Source organism: Oxyura jamaicensis, chromosome 2, assembly GCF_011077185.1.
Source record: "Oxyura jamaicensis isolate SHBP4307 breed ruddy duck chromosome 2, BPBGC_Ojam_1.0, whole genome shotgun sequence".
Lineage (NCBI taxonomy): Eukaryota > Metazoa > Chordata > Aves > Anseriformes > Anatidae > Oxyura > Oxyura jamaicensis.
In genome coordinates this window covers 100569446-100591151 of record NC_048894.1, presented here as the reverse complement: position 1 = coordinate 100591151, position 21706 = coordinate 100569446, and the positions used below count along the sequence as shown (strand labels likewise).

Below are 21706 nucleotides of genomic sequence, written 5' to 3'. Positions count from 1 at the left end.
AAAAAAAAAAAAAAAAAAAAAAAAAAAAAAAAAAAAAAAGTGTTTTTTTTTTTAAAAAAAGGCAAATGTCCGAGAGATTAGAAGAAGCAATTTATGTTGGGAAGAGGTAATTCATGTAGGTAACATACAGGAGTTATAAGAAATTCTGTGCTGTCTGGGGAGGCAGTATGATTCCGGAAACAAAGCTGAAATGTGTTTAAAACAAAACCCTTCTTCCCCTGAATGGACACATTTTCTTCACTTGCCTTGCATTTTGTTCTACTGAATCTCTCGTGTGAGTACTGAAGAGCAGTGTGTCAAAATTTGGTGTTTTTTTGATAGTCTTGTTCAGATATGAAGTTCCCACCAGCACATAAAATAAAATTATATTGTTATTTATTATTGTTATTATAGTTTATATATATATATATATTTATTATTGTTATTATATAGTATTTCCAAGTGTATAAATGATCTTACATAGAAAATGTTCTGTCAATATTAAATTAAATCAGCCTTATGCCTTATGCCTTATCAGCAAGACAACCCATAAAATCATCTTTACAAATCGGTAGGTATGCCTCCTTAGTTGTCTACGGTTACCAAGTCTGAACAAAAATTACTGTGAATGTTAAGTTACTTTGGTGCCAGCAATGTAAACTTTGTTTTGGTTCTATTATTAAACTTATCAGCATTTCAGGAATTTTGGTAGTCTTTAACACTTGAATGTTAAAGAAAATAATATGCCTTTACTGTCTGAGAGACATTGAAAGGTTTAATATGTCCTCTTACCACTATTCAAAGCATTTATGTTTCCTTTCCTGTTATTCCAGGAAGAAAGATTTACTTTTTTTAATGTAAAAAGACTTATTTTTTTTCTGTATATTATGTACAGTCATACACATTCTCTGAATAAGACAGTGGTATTTGTAGTATTTAGACCCTCTCTTGTCCTCTAAGCAAAAATAAAAATAAATAAATAAATTATTATTAATAATAATAATAGTAAAAATAAAAAGACAGAGAGAGAAATAAATTAATTCTTGCAAAGTCCTATTGGGGCAAAACCCAATGGCAATGCACGTGTTATACCTATGTCCAAGAAAGGCCAAAAGGTCACCTTAGGGAAATTACAGCTCTCACAACCTCACCTTGGACCATGGGAAGAACCATGGAGCAAGTACAGAAATGTGTATTAAAACACATTTCTGGGCAAGTGAATGAGAAAATAGTGATTGGGAAGAGATGGCATCAGTTCACCAAGCGTAAATAATACCTGACCAATCGGATATCTATCTATGATTAAACCACAGGATTTGGGAATGAGAACAGTGTTTGTCACTGAGTACCTCTAATTTAGCAAAGCTGAAGACATTGTCAAACTGGAGTGAATTTTACTGAAGTCAAGATCTCAAAAACACCTGTACAGTCCATTTCATGCTTTGTCACAATTTCTTTGCCTAGCTTCTTGATGGCTGTCACTGCTCATCTGCTCTCAGTCTTTTTAGGAATCTCTTTATCTCTTTGCCCTAGCATGTTCTTCTCTCTCACTCTCTCTTTCTCTGTTTTTTTTTTTTTTCCTTTTTTTTTTTTTTTTTTTTTTTTTTTTACTGCACCATATAAAACCTATGTCTCATAAAAAGCATTCTTCCAAGTATCTTAAAAGGAATGCTACACACAGGGATCATCAGAACTCAAAAATATATAAATAAAACCCCACCCACTTGTAGTCCATTTTTTCCCCATGGGTGACATTTGAAATAAATGAATTCTGCCTGAGGCAGATGTCCTGCCTGGGTGGAAAACCTAACTATAAACAGATAAAGTTTGCCCAGAGTTACAAGTAACCAAGAACATTTTATGATAAGTGCTAAGCAGCTTAATATAGGCTGTGCTACCAAACCTAGTTGTAATAACATGTTCTTCTTCCATTTTTGTTAACTGTAGTTATCTACTTGCATCAAAGTAAGCTGGAAATTGATTGAATTGCTTATGCTGTAAACTTCCTTTCAGAGTACTTTTTTAAATTGATAAGCTTTTATTGTATTTGGAAAATAAAATAAATTTGTGAGTTCTGATGACAATTACACTCTAAAGAAATGAAGATCTATCCACACAAATGTAGTGATATTAATTGGCATGACCACTGAGTTACTTCCCTTAACCAATAATACACTATTGTTATATATTTCGTTATATATGTAGTTATATATTTAATGCAGATTTTGAAACTAATAGAAGTTGTATGAATGTAGAAATTGAAAAATTATTATAAAGTATCACAAGACTCTCAGTATCATTGTAGTATCTGTGCTTTCAAGTAGAAATTTATTAGTAAAATATACTTTTTGATATATTGAATTTTATAGAACGTTTTACAACCTCAAACTCTAGCTATTTATTTGTTTTTGTCAATGACACACCTACAAATTTAGCTAGCCTTAAGGGGGGAAAAAATCAGACTGTAGCAAAAATTGAGTTGTGGTGGTTAGTATTTTTATTTGTATTATTTATACACTGACCTAAAATATTTTTCTTCATTTTAAGGTAACTGAGCTGCACAATATCAAAAACATAACTAGATTGCCTCGAGAAACAAAGAAGCATGCAGTGGCAATTATCTTTCATGATGAGACGTCAAAGACATTTGCGTGTGAGTCAGGTAAGCAATTGGTATTGCATCTCGAGCTTGAGGAAATCAGGTTGCACATCAAAGACTTGCTCAGATGAATTAACTTAAAACACCAGAGAGAATTCCTAAAGTTAAAGAAATTTGTTCTAAACAAGAATTTTGGTGTTTGGGGTTTATGTTTGGGGTTTTTTTTTTTTTTTTTTTTTGTAATATACTTTGGGAGATGATGCACAATCTAGAGTTCTTTCCTCCATTACTCATCTTTGACTGCACCCAGATGGCCTAAAGACTGCAGATTTTCATCTAAAATTGTAAAAATGAGTAAACATTACCTATGGGGTATTATTAAGTCAAGATGTGAAACATACTCGGTTTTATACCAAGTTTTGCTATAGGCACTTGCTAAGCTTATTAATTATCATTCCATTGCAAAGAAGAGGTAAATAACAGCTAAAACCCCAGAATATAGTAAAGCTGGAGCTAGTAAAGCTCCATAGTAAAGCAAGTAGTCTGCACTTTGAATAGCCACATAATGATCGAGTTGAGAGCAGAATAGAGGATCATGGTACATAATGACAGGCAGTTATTGTCAGACAGTGAACACTGCACTGTTAAAGTGCACTTTGTTCTTGTTTGGAAATGCATGCGTATATACATATATTTCTGAGTCCTACAGAATAGTTAACTTGATTTTTTTTTAAAAAATAGATTTGTTACTGATGAATTTTCTGTTCTCGTTTTGTTGTTTTGTTGTTGTTGTTTTGTTTTGTTTTTTTTAATTGACATATTTGAAACTGTGCATTTAAAAATGGTATCTTTAAATTATTATACAAATATTGCATGGTTTACAATCTTAGTTAAGTACAGTCGAGTATTTAAAACATTGATCTGTATGTCCCATCATGAAAGACAGATTGACAGAAAGACTTTTTTTTATTATTATTTAAATTTAAAAACACAAACAAATCAAAAAAAAGGCTTCCTAGGATCAGATAGCTGTTCATTAGAAAAGTATTTCACATGAAAGTCTTCAGTTCCTTACGTGTGTAAATATTAATGACCCTCTACCTTAACATGATTAATAATCTAATAAAAGCATGTACATTATATTTCAACAGCACAGAAATCACTTCTACAGAAATGTTTCTATTTGCCAACACATACATTCCCCTTGTTTTCTAATGAAAAGATCTTATTCTTGCCGAGTCGATCGGCTCCAGGGCAGACACATTCTGCAGCAGAGAGGGGGATCGAGACAGACAGGGCTTTTTTCTCGGCCTCGAGGCCTCTTGAAGCAGCCAATGGAGCAGCCAGGACCTGGCAGCCCTCATGAGGGCGGCTGACGGGGCGTAGGTGGGGCCAGCAGTGCCCCCTCCCCGGCCGTTCATAGGCAGCCCCTAGGGAGCACGAGCGACCAGGAGCACGCAAACAGGGCGTGGCACATCAGAAGGGCGGGGCATGGCAGTTTGCGCAGCAGTTCACGCAGGGAGGGCGAGCAGGGAGGGCTCCTCAGCGCTCCTTTGCAGTGGTCTTTCCCTTCAGTACTTGTAACCAGCTTGTGAGGAACCTAGCCATGGTGTCAACCAGGCAGAAACGCATGGCCTCCGCATCTCTCACGGCCTCTCCAGCCGCAGTCACCGATGTGGCTACTCAGACGGAGGGCTCAGGGAAACATGCGGCTATCCAGGTCTTGGGCTGCAGGGTGTGCCCGAGTCTTCTGTCAGTATCCGACAGCAGCAGAGAGGGGTATGCCTGTGGGAGGTGTGCCCAGGTTGAAGAGCTGCTCAGCCAGGTAGCAGAGCTCCAGGAGGAGATGAGCAGGCTGAGGAGCATCAGGGAGTCAGAGAAGGCAATTGACTGGTGGAGGTGTACTCCACCCTCTCTTAGACAGACTCATGAGCCTGCCACAGCACAGGTGTCTCCTGCTGCGCAGAAGACAAAAGTTCCCTCATCCCGCCAGGTGGTAGGAGTGGACTTAGGCCAAAGGGGGGAATGGAGGCAGGTTCCTGTTCGGGGTGGTAGGTGAGCCCTGTCCCTGCCCACCTCACCTTCCCATCTACCCTTATATAACAGGTATGAGGGCCTAGAACACGACAGTCAGTACAACGAAGTAGACAAAAGCCCGTCCCAGTTGGAGAGGGTGCCTAAGGCAAGGCAACCTACCCCCACATTGCTACATCATCTGTCAAAAAAAGAAAGAAGGGTTATTGTCATGGGGGAACTCCCTTCTGAAAGGGACAGAGGGCCTGACATGCCAACCGGACCCAACCCACAGGGAAGTCTATTGCCTCCCTGGGGCTCAGGTGAGAGACTTTGCTAAGAAAGTCAAGCGCCTAGTATGGCCCACTGACTACTACCCGCTACTGGTCTTTCAGACTGGTAATGACTAGGTAGCAACAAGAAGTCCGAGAGCAATCAAAAGGGACTTCAAAACTACTTAAAGAATCAGGGGCACAGGTTGTGTTTGCCTCTGTCCTTCCGATAGGGGGGCTCGATGCTGATAAGCAGGCTCATCACATTAACACGTGGGTTCAGGACTGGTGTAACCGGCAGAACTTTGGGTTTTTCGATCACAGGAAGGTCTAATTGACACCAGGCCTGCTGGCACCAGATGGGATGCGCCTCTCTCAGAGAGGGGTGAGGATTTTTGGTCAGGAGATGGCAGGGCTGATAGATAGGGCTTTAAACTAGAGTTAAAGGGGGAAGGGGATAAAACCAGGCAAGCCGGTGATGGCCTAAGGGATGGTGCACTAGAATCAGAAGGACTGTGTGCCAGTGAGGCCTTCAGTCAGCTCCACAAGGTGCTGCATGTAGGGAGGCTCATTTGAAGTGCTTTTACACAAATGCATGCAGTATGAGGAATAAAATGGATGAGCTAGAAGTCTTGGCCGAGTCTCACAGCTACGACATCATTGGCATAAGTGAAACCTGGTGGGATGAGTCCTGTGGCTGGTGTGCTGCAATAGATGGTTACAGGCTCTTCAGGAGGGACAGGCAGGGTAGGCGAGGTGGCAGGGTGGCGATGTATGTGAAGCAGGGGCTGGACTGTGTGGAACTTCAGGTTGGCGATGGCAAAGTTGAGAGCCTCTGGGTAAGGATTAACAGATGAACAAATAAAGGGGATGTTGTTGTGGGAGTCTATTACAGACCACCTGACCAGGACGACAACGCCGATGAATTATTCTTTGCAGAACTGAGAGATGCCTTGAGATCAACTCCCCTTGTCCTTATGGGTGACTTCAACTTGCCAGACGTCAACTGAGATCACCACATGGCTGACACGAGCAAGTCCAGGAGGTTCATAAAGCACCTAGATGATAACTTATTGGTGCAGGTGCTAAGGGAGCCAACTAGGAAAGGTGCCTTCCTAGATCTGTTGCTAGAGAACAGAGGGTCTCATGGGAGACGTGGCAACTGGCAGCTGTCTCAGTCATAGTGACCATGAAGTGATTTAATTTAGAATTTATGGTGACAGAAGGAAAACTGCCACCAAAACTTCAGCCATGGATATGGGGAAAGCAAACTTCAGGCTGCTCAGGGAACTAGTCAGCAAAGTTCCCTGGGAAACTGCTTTTGAAGGCATTGGTGTCCATCAGTGCTGGTCAGTCTTTAAGCTCTGCCTCCTAAAAGCACAAGATCAGGCAGTTCCAAAATATCGGGAGTCAGGCAGGCAGGGCAGGAGGCCGGCATGGCTGACCTGGGATCTTCTACTGGAGCTTAGGTGAAAAAAGAAAGTGTATGGCTGCTGGAAGGAGGGTCAGGCGACGAGGAAGGAATACAGGGATGCCGTTTTTGTTTGTAGGGAGAAAATTTGTGTGGCCAAAGCCCAACTAGAGTTGAAGCTGGACGTGTCTGTGGGAGATAATAAAAAGTTGTGTTTTTTTTTTTAGATATGTGAACAGAAAAAGGAGAACCAAAGAAAACATAGGTTCACTGCTTGATGGGGAAGGTCTCCTCACAGACAATGACGTAGGCAAAGCAGAGACATTTAATGTCTTCTTTGCCTCTGTCTTCAACGCTGATGATGGGCTTCAGGACCCCGGGTGCCCTGAGCTGGAGGACCATGATGGTGGGAATGACAAACTCCCAAGCGACCCTGAACGTGTGCGGGGTTTGCTGCTCCACCTGGATCCATACCAGTCCATGGGTCTGGCTGGGATTCATCCCAAGCTGCTTAAAGAGCTGGCTGACATCATCGCAGGACCTCTCAATTATTTTCCAACGATCCTGGGAATCTGGAGAGGTCCTGGTGGACTGGAAGCTGGCAAATGTTGTGCCAATTTTCAAGAAGGGTCAGAAAGAAGACCTTAGCAATGACAGGCCTGTCAGTCTCACATCCGTGCCTGGTAAAATTATGGAGATGATTCATGAAGTTATTGAAGCACACCTGGGGAACAATGCAGTCATTGGTCCCAGCCAACATGGGTTCATGAGGGGTAGGTCCTGCCTAACAAATTTGATTTCTTTTTATGATAAGATCACCCGTCTAGCTGACCAAGGGAAACCAGCTGATGTGATCTTTTTGGACTTCAGCAAGTCTTTTGATACAGTTTCCCATAGGATCCTATTGGACAAAATGTCCAGCATACAGCTAAACAAAAACATAATACGATGGGTGAGCAATTGGCTGACAGGCAGGGCTCAAAGGGTTGTGGTAAATGGGGCCACATCAGGCTGGCAGATGATCACTAGTGGGGTCCCTTAAGGCTCCATTTTAGGGCCAGTCCTCTTCAATGTTTTTATAAATGATTTGGATGTAGGACTAAAAGGTGTTTTGAGCAACTTTGCCGACGACACCAAACTTGGACGCGTTGTGGACTTGGATGAGGGTGGAAAGGCCTTACAGAGAGATCTGGACAGATTGGAGAGCTGGGCGATCACCAACCACATGAAGTTTAACAAAAGCAAGTGCCGGGTCCTGCACCTGGGACGTGGCAGACCTGGCTACACATACAGACCGGGCGACGAGACGCTGGAGAGCAGCCCTACAGAGAGGGATCTGCGGGTTATGGTTGACAGCAAGCTGAATATGAGCCAGCAGTGTGCCCTGGCAGCCAGGAGGGCCAGCTGTATCCTGGGGTGCATCAAACACGGCATTGCTAGTCGGTCGAGGGAAGTTTCAGGGCGGTTGGACCCAATGATCTTTCGAGGTCCCTTCCAACCCCTACAGTTCTGTGATTCTGTGATTAAAGTGATCGTCCCATTCTACTCTGCGCTGGTGCGGCCTCACCTTGAGTACTTGGTGCAGTTCTTGACACCACAGTACAAAAAGGACATTAAACTGTTGGAGAGTGTCCAGAGGAGGGCAGCGAAGATGGTGAAGGGCCTGGAGAAGAAAACATATGAGGAGCGGTTGAGGTCACTTGGCCTGTTCAGCCTGGAGAAGAGGAGGCTGAGGGGGGACCTCATCGCAGTCTACAACTTCCTCGCGAGGTGGGGTGGACAGGCAGGTGACCTATTCTCCATAAACACCAGTGATAGGACCAGCGGAAACAGGGTTAAGCTGGGGCAGGGGAAGTTTAGACTAGACATCAAGTGGGGGTTCTTCACCGAGAGGGTGGTTGCGCACTGGAACACATTCCCCAGTGAAGTAGTCACTGCACTGAGCCTGTCTGAATTTAAGAAGTGATTGGTCTGTGCACTTAGTCATATGGTCTAAACTTTTGGGTAGACCTGCGTGGTGTAAGGAGTTGGACTTGATGATCCTTATGGGTCCCTTCCAACTCAGGATATTCTATGATGCTATGATTCTATGATTCTATTCCTTCCCTAGAGTTACTGTAGTGCAGATGTATTTTAAAGTGACAACTTTTTGATAGCTTAGGAATGTTTCACCAAAGGAGCAAACCTAAGAAAGTTCAGGCTGTCTGGCTCTCTCTTCCCTCTCTTCTGTAAAAGGTACGATGTACCTTCTCAATCCAGCTGTGTATAAAAGATGCAGGTACCTTAAGGTGCTAACAGGATACCAGTATTAGACACTCTACCTTCAGATTATGTTCTGTGCAGAGTTGTGATTTGAGTGAATGGAGTTTTGGGTAAAGTGACAAACCAATGGAGAACTTGTGGGCAGATATCAGAGGACAGACCAGCACAGCTGATGTAGTACATTTCTGCTATAGACCTGCTCATCAACAAGGGGAGACAGATGAAGCCTTCTTAAGGCAGGTGGAGAAAGCCACACAGTCCCAGGCCTTGGTACTATGGGATAACTTAAGCACACCAATAATTTCTGGAAGGCCAATACAGGTGGACAAAATCAATCTGGATTATTGGAACATATTGAAGACAATTTCTTGATGCAGTTGATCAATAAACTGGTGATAGGCAATGCTCTGTTCAGGGACCTGCTTGTCAGAATCCTGTGGGGAACTGTCCTGGAGGGCAAAGGGGCCCAGAAGAACAGTCTAATCTTCAAGGACAGCCTCCTCTGAGCACAAGAATTGTCATTTCCATACTGCAGAAGAAAAGCATTATGTAAGGTCAGTACAGATGTACATGGCCTCCTGACTCGGCTCAAACACATAAGGAAGCACACAGAAGGCAGAAGCAGGGACAAAACACCTGGAAAGCATACAGAGACATTGTCTGTGCTTGCAGGAATGGAGCCAGAAAAAAACTCCAGCTCAGCTGGAGCTGAAACTAGCCAGGGAGAAGGCCAGTAAAGATTTTTTCAAGTACATCAACAACAAAAGGAGGGCTAAGTGAATGTGGATCAGGGACCTACTGACAAGGGACTTGGGAAAGGCTGAGGTACTCAATGCCTTTTTTATACCTTGCTTTTCTCTGGTATGGCCTTTCCTCAGACCTTCCAGGTCCCTGAACCTCCTAGCAGTCAGCAGGAGTGAAGTAGATCCCACAGTAGAGGAAGACAGAGGCAATCCTCACTTAAATCACTTGTATGTCGTAGACAACTCCATGAAACTAGATGGTATGCAATAGAGGGTGTGAAGGAGTTGGCCTGTGGCATTTCTAGACAGTTCTCTAGCATCTTTGAATGATTATAGCAGCCTGGGGAGGTTCCTGGTGTTTGGAAAAGGACAGATGTCACACCCATCATCAAGGGCAAGAAAATAGCTGTGGGCAAGTGAGCCTCATCTCAGTCCCTGCGAAGGCTGCAGAGCAAATCCTCTAAGAAGAAAGTTAGAAACACATGAAGAACAGCAAGGTACCTGGTAGCACCCAAAAAATTTTCCATATATAAATCATACTTTCTGTGATAGAGGTGTCTGTCAGGCACTGTGGGCAACAGAAAGACATTGGTGCACTTTGATTTTACCAGCCTTTGACAGCCTCCCATAACCTCTTCTATATCCCCCAAAGTTGACAGTTCATGGGGTGATTAAGTGGATAGAAAACAGGCTGGTCTTAGAGTTGTGAAAAGCAGTGTAAATCAAAGCTGGAATACCTTTTATCTAATAATACCTTCAATGGGAAAAAACTACTCAAATGGTTTCTTCTCAGTCAAAAATCTTTTTCTAGAATCATAGCTGTTTGACCTTCTTGAATTACTTAAAAGACCAAAGTTTCATAGTTTCATAGAAACAGTGTGTGTGATGAAAAACAGCACATTTTTCTCATATGTTGCTTTCTTAATTATGAAATTAACCACAGTAAAATATATTCTAATCTAAAATATGACTCTAAAGATGTAGAACACTTTGGAAAACAGAAGGCCTGAGAGCTGTGATACCAGTCCATGGAGTGTGCTGTTTTTGGGCACCTGTGTTTTTTTCCTAAGTTCCTGCGGCTTCTAGGCCCTCAGCTTGCTTATAGCCTTCAAGGCAGCTGCTGGCAAGCCTGAGCTCTATATGTGCTGTAGCCCCCCCATTTCCATTAGGATTTCATCAAATTAGATATCTGAGGAGCATCTAATTTTTGATAATCTTCATTTGCTAATGAAAACATTCTGTAGAAAATCAGAAATATTCCATATGCCTTTGTTATCATCTTGTTGTTCCCATCACTACCACCAGTACTCCCAAACTCTGTAACAGCTGTAGAAATCTGTTTGCTTCTGAAGGTCTATTGAAATGTTTTGAAGAGCAAACCCTTCTCAGATATTATTTCTCTGATAAAAAGCATAGGATAGCAAGTCTTTAAAGAAGAATCATCCCTCTTCAGGGAGAGAAGGTACATGCTTGCTGCTGTTTTATTTCTTTCTGAATTCCAGACTAGCAGACAAAGTTGTAAGTTTGATAATTAGTAAGAAATATTTTTAAATCTTCTCAGTTAGAATTATTTAATAGAAGTAAAATAATGAGAAGTCGTGGCTGGTTAAATAACATGAAGAGAAGTCTCTTTCAGTTTAAGACAGACTCTAAACAGCGGGACTCCTTTTTCAGACCATGGGAAATTGCTGCCACCTTAGTCAGGAACATGCTAATGTTTCAGTTTCAGCCTTCTGAAAGTTATGTGAAAGTTATTGTCATTAATGGAGTTTTAACAATATCATTATCAAGAATCATGAAATTCTCAGTTGCTATAGAACAGGGGAAATGCAATACTCTCAGGTTGCTAACACATTAAGATGAGATAAAATTTAGTGTTGTCAAATGTATAAGCAGGTTAAAAGTAGAACGCTGTGAATAAGAATGAAGTGGTTTGGGGGAATCTAGCATATTTACTCCATCATAATAAAGGTTGTAATAAATATTACTGTTGTCTTTTAAATACATCAGGAATAATAATAATAATAATAATAATAATAATAATATAATTTTAAGACAGGAAATGACCTTATCACAAGAACAAATACAGAAGGTAAAAGTGGACATTCAAGTAGCCTTAGCAACATTACTGAAGATGTAATGACTGTTTAGCAGTAAGGCCATTTGTAAAATAAATGATTTTTTAATGTGTTTTTCATTCATCCCTTCCGCATCATTTATCCTATGCTTAAATAAAATGTGCATGTGGGTAAGAGTACCTCTGGTATACCTTGGTGCAGTGGTGCCATGTGAGAAAATGCCTATATCCTTTACCTGCCACATTTCCTTGTATTTTTACAACACACAGAACTTCTGAGGATACTTCAAACAAAGTAGAACCATTCTAGCTACTGTGTTAGAGGTGCTGTCTTTCCATAATACCATTTTTTAAAAGGCAATGTTTTTTGTTTGTTTGTTTGTTTTCAGGTAATTGTTCTGTTAGACTTTTGTATAGCTATAGCTATGCTCAGACAAATGTAGCTATTGAAAAGCTCTTCTTCCTGCAAGGCTTAATGTCTATAATGTGGCAGTAACCCAAGTGTCTGTAGTGAGACAGGCATTCTGAAATGCCCTGTAAGTTCTCTCAAAGGTTTTAGGTAGAATGAAGTATGCAATGTTGGCTATGCATGACCAACAAAAAAATTAAATTGAAGGACAGGAATACCGATTAAAGTGTGTGGTACTATTGTGGAAGTTGCTACCATGATGAGGATTGTGCCTGAATAGCAGCTGGCTTGTGATGAATGAGATTTCTGAGTTACACTAGGTCACTGATAGACCACAAAGGAACATGATTTTTCCTTCAGTGATACCAACAAAATATTAAGTGATACAAGTTTATTGTTCATATCAACTTAGTGCAGCACAGGTTTATGACAAATTTGTTTTAATACGCCAACTACAGAATGTAAAGGAAATTGATGAAGTTGTAAACTTATTAATAAAAGGAAAATATTTGTGGACTTGTTTTTTTGTTGTTGTTGCTGTTTGTTTATTTCATTTTGTTTTTACTATTTTTTTCTGAATGATAGGGATTCAGATATGACCAACTCAATAAATTAGGTTTGAAATGTGACTTCAGTGATTTCTTTGAGTATAGAATGAGAGTGACATGAGCAACAGAAAGTAGGGGGCAAAACCATAGGGCGATTCTAGAACTCAAACCATGAGGCAAATGCAGGCAGCCCCCAGGATACTGGTATTTGTCTGGCTTCTCTTCAGTATGATGCCCTATTCTGCAAAGTAGTAGATGAACTGAAGTAGTAGATGAACTCTGATTGTTACCTTGATAAAGCTTTTTTATACATCCATAAAATAAACAGTCCTTTTCTATTATATTCTTATGCTTTGCAGTGAAACTGATAAGGCTTAACTGTAAAAAAAAAAACAAAAAACAACAACAACAAAAAAACCTGTTCCCTTTTTGTTGAAAAAGAACAATAAACTGTATCAAGTGACTTTTTTTTTTTTTTTTTTTTTTTAGTTCTGTACCCATTTTCTCCTTTTTAACTTGTTTGCACCATTTTCTGGTGTTGCTTTCTCTTCTTAAATATATACATATATATATATATATACACATTGCTTCTTTTTTTTTGAAAAAAGGCACAAGTTCTGTTTATTTTTGTATTAAAAAAGCTTTTGGACTATTACAAAATTACCACTCATTATGAGCTGGGTTTTTCTCCTTAACTGTTTTCACAAGCAAAAGTAAAGACAACTCTGTTCCATATCCTGTGCTTGAATAGTTTGGCAGGTGTCATAGTTGTAATTCATATCACTATATCCTTTGACAGCTAGGAACCCTGGAGGTTTTGGATTAAAATCACAGTGAAACACTGAGTCTTTGAAATGAACTATTAGTGATCATTCTTGCTGTTATTACTAACAGTACAAATGGCTACATAAGTTTTAAAAACAACCAGGCTTCCACTGTTTTGTGGATTTGAAGCTCTAGGATCATGAATGTATAGAACAGCTTCCCAAATAGAGTTCTGGTACCGTAAGAGGGAACGCAAGCAAAGCTCCCATTTTGCTTATAGAAAAAAAATATATATAATTTGTACAGTTGAAAACTTTCTGCAAGATATATGTTTCTGTTGTAGCAGTGAGGATTGCCATACGAAAACTTATGACCCTTTATTTTCCACTTTATTGTTGTTTTTGTTTGTTTTTAAAAGTGAAGAACCTGAATGAATGGTTCATTGGAGTTCACATATATGTTTGCACTTCCACATGTGCCACAATTTTTTTTAGATTAAAAAATGATGAAAACACAGGCATTGCATGAGATTAAATATCCAGATGGACTCTTACCCTCCCTCTTTTTGATCATAATATTTGAAACACTTTTCCACTTTCAGGGCAAAGTTCAATCTATGGTTATAAATGTTATATTTGAAGATTAATATTTAGGATGTATATTCTCTTTTTCTTTACCACTGGTTGCCTTATCATTAATACTGACTTTTATTTCTTAATTATTTAATGCCTACCTAAAAATATGCACCTTTATTCTGACTTTAACATTTATACATTAGAAATATTTGGATATTGAGTCATTTCTTAATTGCTTTTATGTTGTTCCTCATTTTTCTGTGGTTAGTTTATGAACTACATTGATAAAATGCATTATGTTTAAGTAGTGAATGGAAGGAATACGGAAAATATTACCCTATCTCCAGGAGATAACCTTTGATAGATCTGGTATTACACTATTAAATTCCATATTTTTCAGCCACTTTTAGATTATTAAGTAGGGTTCAAACTTAGTTATAAGATTAATAAACATTAAACAAAACAAATTTTGTGAAGATAAACTTGTGTTTTTTGTAAAACTGCAAGCTGCTAAATTTTAAAACACTAGACCCACAAAATGGCCTTCCCATCAGGACTTCTTCCAGACAGGCCCCCCCTGAGCTGGAAAAACTGCTTAATTCCCTGTTTATAGGGCAAATGGGGGACAGTAAGAAAACAAGGTCAACATACAGCCTAGCAGGAACACACATGGAGGCTGTGACAAAATAAGTAGAAAAGTTGTATGACTTCTAGCTGCAGAGATTCAAAAAGGTAAACTTGCTCTGTAACTGCAACATGAGAAATTCTAAACTTAAGGCTTTGAAGGTCAAAACACATGGAAGCTGATTTTTTTATTTTATTTATTTATTTATTTGTCTTTCAGTAAAGTTCCATTACATAGTTGTGTATTTTGCAGATATGATAACCATTCAGTTGCCCTTGCTGTTCACTTACTGTAGACTTGTCTGGACAGTCTTTACTAATGTTTAACATGGTGGATCTAGACAAGTGGAGAAGTTCTGTATAAGTTCTGTATTATTCTTTCATTCTGAACAAATATATTGAAGTGTAGACACTGTAAGTGCTGTACTTATCACAATTCTACTCAGAAGGATTGAAATTTAAACTGTTCCCTTAGGAACAAAAGTCAAGCAAGATAGTTAAGGTAATAGCAAATCATCCATTTTAGAGCATGTAGGACTCCTCGAGAGTAAAAGAGTAGAAAAAGATCTGTCTGCAGAAGCTGAGCAACTGCAGAAGGCAAACAGGAGAAAGAAAGCAGATTCCAATTTCATGTGGTAGATAGTGCCTGTTCAGCTGAATGTTGATCTTAGAGAGACTTGTACAAATATACGAATCTGAAAGCCTCTGCCCTAGAAGTTTGACGTACTTTCCCAATGAGCACAAACTGAAGGCAGGTTAGAGAAGACTTCACATCCCTGTGAAGTCCAGGATGTTAGGCATGCAGAGGCATGGAATTATTTCATAGATTTTAATAAAAAGTTTCATAATTATTTTTTCCTCTAAGCTGCTAAACATCTAAAGAATCTTGCAGTATCTGCAGCCTCCATGCTTTGTACCAGGACAAAGGCTGTATTAGTGTGATGGCAAGGGTCTATAAAAATGCTGTATAAAAACATTTTATAATATTTGGATAACAAAAAAAAAAAAAAAAAAAAAAAAAAAAAAAAAAAAGTTATCTTTGCCCTCTGGCTGTTTACCCTAAAACTGAAATCTAAATTATTAACACTTTGTGCATCTATATATAACAGGATTTCTTCCTGATACCATTTTGAGTTTCTTAGCGGATTTGATAAATGTACAATACCATAAATAATGGGTACTCCAGTGAGGTAAAGATACAGATACTGTTTTATCGTTTGTATAATTCCTAGCGTAAATGAATGTCAGTGACAGAATAGTTGTTGTTCCATACTACATGAAAATAAATTAACTATGTTCTGAAAAATGAGTAGGTCCATGCTTCCTTTCTCCTGAAAAAGAGAACCAAAAGGCTGCTAATTCATATTGCTGAGCATTTTGTGTAAGACAGAAGCTAAATGCTTTCCAGTGTTGCTTTATAATACTTTCTTACATGTGGGACTCAAGATATGAAATGACACATTGGGCTGGAAAAGGGTAAGACTGCAAGCAAATTTAATGCCTTCATTTTAAAAGTACCATTTAAACATCCATGTTAACAACCACTCTGGTGTTCACAGAACAGCTCATGCTAAGTATTTGTCATTCTACATTAAGCAAAGTCATTTCTTGCTGACTTTCCATAATATAGAAGTCTTTAGCATTTTTCTAAAGGCTTTGTAATATTTTCATTTTACTTAAGGTTGTTTTTCCTTCATACTATTCAGGTTCTTAGGCATATTATCTTGTTTTTATTATAATGATCATAGAACTGAATTCTTAATAGCCACTGCATTTGAAATTATGGTCTGCCTGTCATTTAGTCAATTGATAATGTTATTATTAGGCAATACAGAACAATATAGAGTAAGTCTTAACTTGGAAAAAAATGAAGAAAATAATCACTGTCTATATTTGTAATAGAATAAAAAGGCTGAAAGTAATAATGTGGAGATTGTCCTAAGAAATTAAAATCTGTAACTCTTTGTAGGTGTATATGTATTTATATGTATTTTAGTGTATATAGGTTTATATACTGTAATGTAATTCCTGGTAGATTGTCTTGTCTGTTTTTGTTTGTTTGTTTGTTTGTTTTTGAATGTAAGCAAAAGGAACAAAAATGTATCAGAAGTGCTAAGGTTGAAAAGAGAATGGCATACCAGGATATAGTTGAAACTAGAACAAAAGCCTGTCTTCTCCACCTTGATTAATCCTTCCCACACTGCATTATGCATGTGGTAGCTTTAAACTGAGTAATTTGTTCCAGGGTCCTCTGCTGTAGTAGGTACTTTGGGAGAGAAGTGAATAACATTTACTTTTTTGAAAGTTCAATGTAAACCCAGGAGAAATTGACTCAATTTCTTTCCTAGGCTTATATTTTCTGTAACCTGGCACTACAAAACAGAATATTGTACATTTGTTTACATTTACTACATCCTGTGTTCTAAAATTGCAATTGAAAAATTGATTTTAAAAAGTTCTTGTGAAAAGGAGATTTAAACAATATATTTTTCTTGGAAATTTATGCAGGACTCCAGAGCCTGACATAATTATTCTAGTGTAGCTATAGTTCCCTAGGCTTTCGGACTTTTGACTTCCATCAGCATGAAATAATTGTCCCTGATGCTCAAATCCTGGATTCTTCAGCAGCCTGCCAGTTAGACAGGCAGAAAGATGGGTAGGTTTCTGACAGTGCATTTAGGTCTCGATAAATCTCCATTTAGTCAGAAAAGTCCCATCCAGCTCTAAGAATACCCCTAGGTGTTCCTCACTGCCTTGTGAATTATCCTTTAAAACCTTGCAGAAATGGTAGCACCATGTTAAGAGTTCTCATCTGAAAAAGGTTGTATTTTCATTGCCCAGTGAAAGGGAAAGTCAATAAAGGATTCTTGTTGTTGCTGTTATGTCTTCATGCATACAACCAGTCATGCTCTCCTGCCAAGCCAGTCTGCTGCAAGCCAGCTCTAGTCTGTAAATAGTGCAGCTTTAAGTTAGGAAGGCATCATGCTTCTGTAAAAGTACTGTGCTTTTCATGTTTTGCTGTGGAATCAAAATAGAAAACTGTTCACTTCCTCATACCAGTAAACATGATGCTAGACTTGTGATGAGGCAAGTCTTGTTCAATGGCACTATTTGGGCTGTATGATTAGGTAAAAGAATTCCAACAAGCATATCTAGGATCCAGAAAACATGCATTTATGTAAGGATATATTGATACATCAAGGAACTCTTAGCAAATAAGCAAGTTTAAGACAATTCTACTTAACTGTTTATCATTTACTTTGTGTCTCTGTGTATTTGTTATTGGGACTGGTATTATTAAGACTCTTGGTTTTGAAGCACAACTATTTGCTTTATCATTCATTCAAGCTCCTAATCCTATAACAATCTGGTTTTCTGGAAAGTACTGCGATGCCATTGATTCAGTCTTAAGATACCAACAAAGAATCACCTAAGTGGTGGAACTCTAGGTTCTTTCACTTTTTCTATTAATTTTCATTTCTGTAACTAGAATAAAAGATACAAATACTTAATTCAGGCCTACTTGACAAGCCATATTGTGTTTGGGCATATACTTTACCTTTGGACTTGTTGGTGTAGTACCCCACCTCCTCTCCTCAAGTTTGCTGAAACTGGAGTTATAAACTGAGATAAAAAGGCTCATCTACATGGTCAGATCTCCTGGGATTTGTGAATATGTATCACCCTGTAAAATAATGTAACTTCTGTGGTTCCTGGCCTCCCCTGAGAATAGCATACAGTTAATGACAGCACAAAAATCATGACATTAATTTATAGATTGAATTTGGCGTATTGAAAGATGATGTATGGTTGGCTGAGCCTAGGGAGAGTTCAATGAATAACATGATAATTTACTGCTCCAAACCTGAAACACCACATCTATTTTTCATTCTCTGTCACTGTTCAGTCTGAGTTACATTTTGCTACTTACAGTGTGTAAGGTATAGGGGACTATTAGCAGGTTAACTGTTTCAAGCCTTTTGGAACACTTTTATTTTGGAATGAGGAAAGCCAATAAGAATAATGCATATAAATGAGCAAAGAAAGTTTTAGGTGCTACAAATGTGTATTTAACCATATATTCAGTACAGTCAACAATTGTTCAGTACATGAACAATTCAGACAAATTTGCGCAGATTACAGAATAAATAAAAAAATAAATAATAATAATAATAATAATAATAAAAGGTTCACTGTCCATCTAGCTTCATATCATTTTGAGAAGTAAATTCTGTCAGAGTGATCTATAAAGCTTATAAATTTTTTTTTATTATTATTTTTTTATTTTTTTTTGCTGCTGGGTAGAAGTGAGAACTAAAGCAATTCTTAAGACTGAACCATATGTGAGACTACTACAGGTGAAGGTGAAGTTTTATATGACTTCTGACTTGTGAAATTTTCCAGAGTTGTCCTTCCTTCTATACCTGCAGAGCAGTTATTTAATGCATTCACACAGTCCTTTTAGGTTGTTTGTAATCCCTTTGCAGTATTTAATGAGAAATGTATTGAACTATGATTTGACTTTAATAACAGAAAAAAAAAAAAAAAAATGTAAAACTCTAAAATTCATAAATTCAGAATTTTAACCTTTCCTGTGAATTTGAAGGGGCTACCACATCTATAATTTATGTCCTCCAAACAAAGTAAGAAAATGTGCTCACTTCAGAAAAGAACAAGAAGCTTTGCAGTGTGAAATAATGGTCTCGTAATCTCCAAGAGCAGAACACAAAACGATCTCTTGTTTTGTGATACTCTGTATACATATTATCTGGAGAAGTATCCAAACCTTTTATGAATTTCTTGTTTTATTTTTTGTGTTCATCTTTTAAAATATCAACTCCTTCCTAGTAGTTATACATTGATTTTCACCATCTTACCAAGACTATATTTTCTGAAAGTAGTCTAGCGTTATTGTGATTGGCATCTGTTTTTGGAGATGTAACTGGAATAGTTCATTAATCATCAAAAATAGGTCTCCAGTTACAAACATAGAATCACAGAATCAAAGGATCTCCTGAGTCTGAAGAGACTCACAAGGATCACTGAGTCCAGCTCCTGGCAACACACAGGACCACCCAAAAATCAAAGCATGCATCCAAGTTCATTGTCCAAATGCTTCTTGAACTCTGGCAGGTTTGGTGCTATGACCACTGCCCTGGGAAGCCTGTCCCGGTGCTTGACCACCTTCTTGGTGCATAACCTTTCCTTAACACACAGCCTGACCCTCCTCTGTCCCAGCTCCATGCCATTCCCTTGGGTCCTGTCGCTGTCCCCAGAGAGCATAGCTCAGTGTCTGCCCCTCCACTCCCCTTTTAAAGAAGCTGCAGGCTGCCATGAGGCCTTCCCTTAGCCTTCTCTGCTATGGTCTGAACAGTGCAAGGAACCTCAGCCTCTCCTCATATGTTTTTTGCCCTCTAGGCCTTTTATAATCTTTAGAGCCCTCCTTTGAATGCTCTCTAATAGTTGTGTGTCTTGTATGCAACAGTTTCTGTCATATAATGGTCAAGAATCCCAGATTTCAGTATTCCCAAATGACTGAGATTCCCCCATTTACAGTAATTAATGATCCTATAATGAAGCTCCAAGCAAGTCAGCATTAAATCTCTTGAAGAGTGGACTCAGCCATTCTCCTGGTAAATAAATAAGATTCCTCCCCTCCCCCCCCCTTTTTTTTTTCTCCTAATTTCAAATAAAGTAATTCAGTCTAAGGTCCCAAAGTCATGCAAAAGAAAGCCTCCTTTTAAATATATATATATATATTATTATTATTATTTGCTTTATATTAAACTTTTACCAATTTGTAAATGTTCCAGAAAGTAGAATCAAAGTCCTACTAGGTTTAAATTCTTTCCTTAAAAATGTGTATAGTTCTAAAGTTAAAATATAGACATAATATTATTTTCCTATTAAAGAAGCCATAAAACCAGATCTATTATGAAGTATAATTTCTTTCTGAACTAGACAGTATTAAAAATAATCCAGTATTTTGGGGAAAAAAAAAAAAAAAAAAAAAGTTGGCTAACAGAAGAATGAAACAAGCTTGTAATTAGTGAAATGGAAAAGGGAACCAAGTCTATCAGTAATGTAAACATTTAATCATATTCCAAATAAGATCAGTGCTTTACCAATACATATTATCTCTGTTTCAACAAATGGGAACTACTTTGTAAAGTGTCCCACAAGGTAGCTCTTTGTAGCGCTGCAGGAAACAGCCAGCTCCATTTCAGAATTATACATTTTCAATGACAGTATAAATTTGTCTATTTCTTTCAAGTTTTTCATTGGCCAAACCTTTCAGTAGCACAGCATTTCATTTCAACTTCAAGGGAAAAAATTAAATCAATCCTGTAGCTGGAGCTTATATTCCATAAATAAAACATGAAGTTGATTTTACAGCTGTTTTTTTCTGCCTAGATTGTGTTATGGATAATTTTAACTGGACATAACAACTGAAATAATCAAATTAGAGAATGTGCTGTGGGCATATAAAACGAAGATGGCTCATAAATGCAAAATCAAAGAACATTTGAATGTGCTAATGGACAAGCCTCTAGATAATTAAGCAAACTTGCCTGGGAAAGACAGACAAGTCATTATAGGTATGTTCCTCTAAGCATGAATCCAGTGGGAATGACAAAATGTCTTACTGAGTTGCTTCTGCTTTGTATGCCAAACATAGCTTTGCTTGAATATGCCTAATTTTTCCTATAGCTTGTAATCATCTGACTGAAAAAAAAAAAAAAAAAAAAAGGAAATTAAATAACAAAGACTGTGTGACATGAGAAAATCTACTATCTGGTAGTTAGGCAGACTTAACATGAACAATTCTAATTTGATTAAAATACACTCTGAAGCAGTATAAAGGTAAAATTGACCTTTTCCTTTCTCCATCTAAATGTGTTGTTTAGAACAAAAAATAAATATTTCCATCAGAAACTCATAAATCCAACTATTTTGAAACTGGATATTCAAATTGTGTTAAGCAATCTGCACCCTCAGTAAAGAAGATGCTGATTTTCTTTGGGTGCTGTAGCATCTGTCTTGAAAGTACTACAACTGTTTAACATCCACCTCAAACCCAGCACAGTGAGCAATGTTGAAATGAATATGCAAGCAGTCTTTGTTCAGATGAGTATCTTAGAAAGCCGCATTTGGGCAGTTTTGTTAGGTCTAATTACCTTCCTGTTACATTCATGGTTGATTATCCTTTTCTGAAAGTAAAAATTAAATCATCGCCTTTATGTTTCAGCCATAAGAATTCTGTGCAAAGGCATATTTTGGGATTTATTATGAAAATGTGAAGAATAATAAATGTCTACCTGATCTTATCTGACCCAGAAAGAAGAGAATTATATTGTTTAGTTACTTTTCATGATCTAGCTGCTGCTGTGCTTGCATTGTAACACTGGCATCCAGAAAAACAAAAGAA

At 38.2% G+C, this 21706-nt stretch overlaps 1 protein-coding gene across 2 annotated transcripts in view; it reads left to right on the top strand.

Moving 5' to 3' along the window:
* Window positions 1-21706, top strand: part of DOK6 (docking protein 6) — a 247987-nt gene that overhangs the window by 108929 nt on the left and 117352 nt on the right. For both annotated transcript variants that reach the window (XM_035319801.1, XM_035319802.1), the window contains exon 3: window positions 2527-2641. In XM_035319801.1, coding sequence (XP_035175692.1) covers window positions 2527-2641 — 115 coding nt within the window. The remainder of the gene's footprint in view (window positions 1-2526; window positions 2642-21706) is intronic.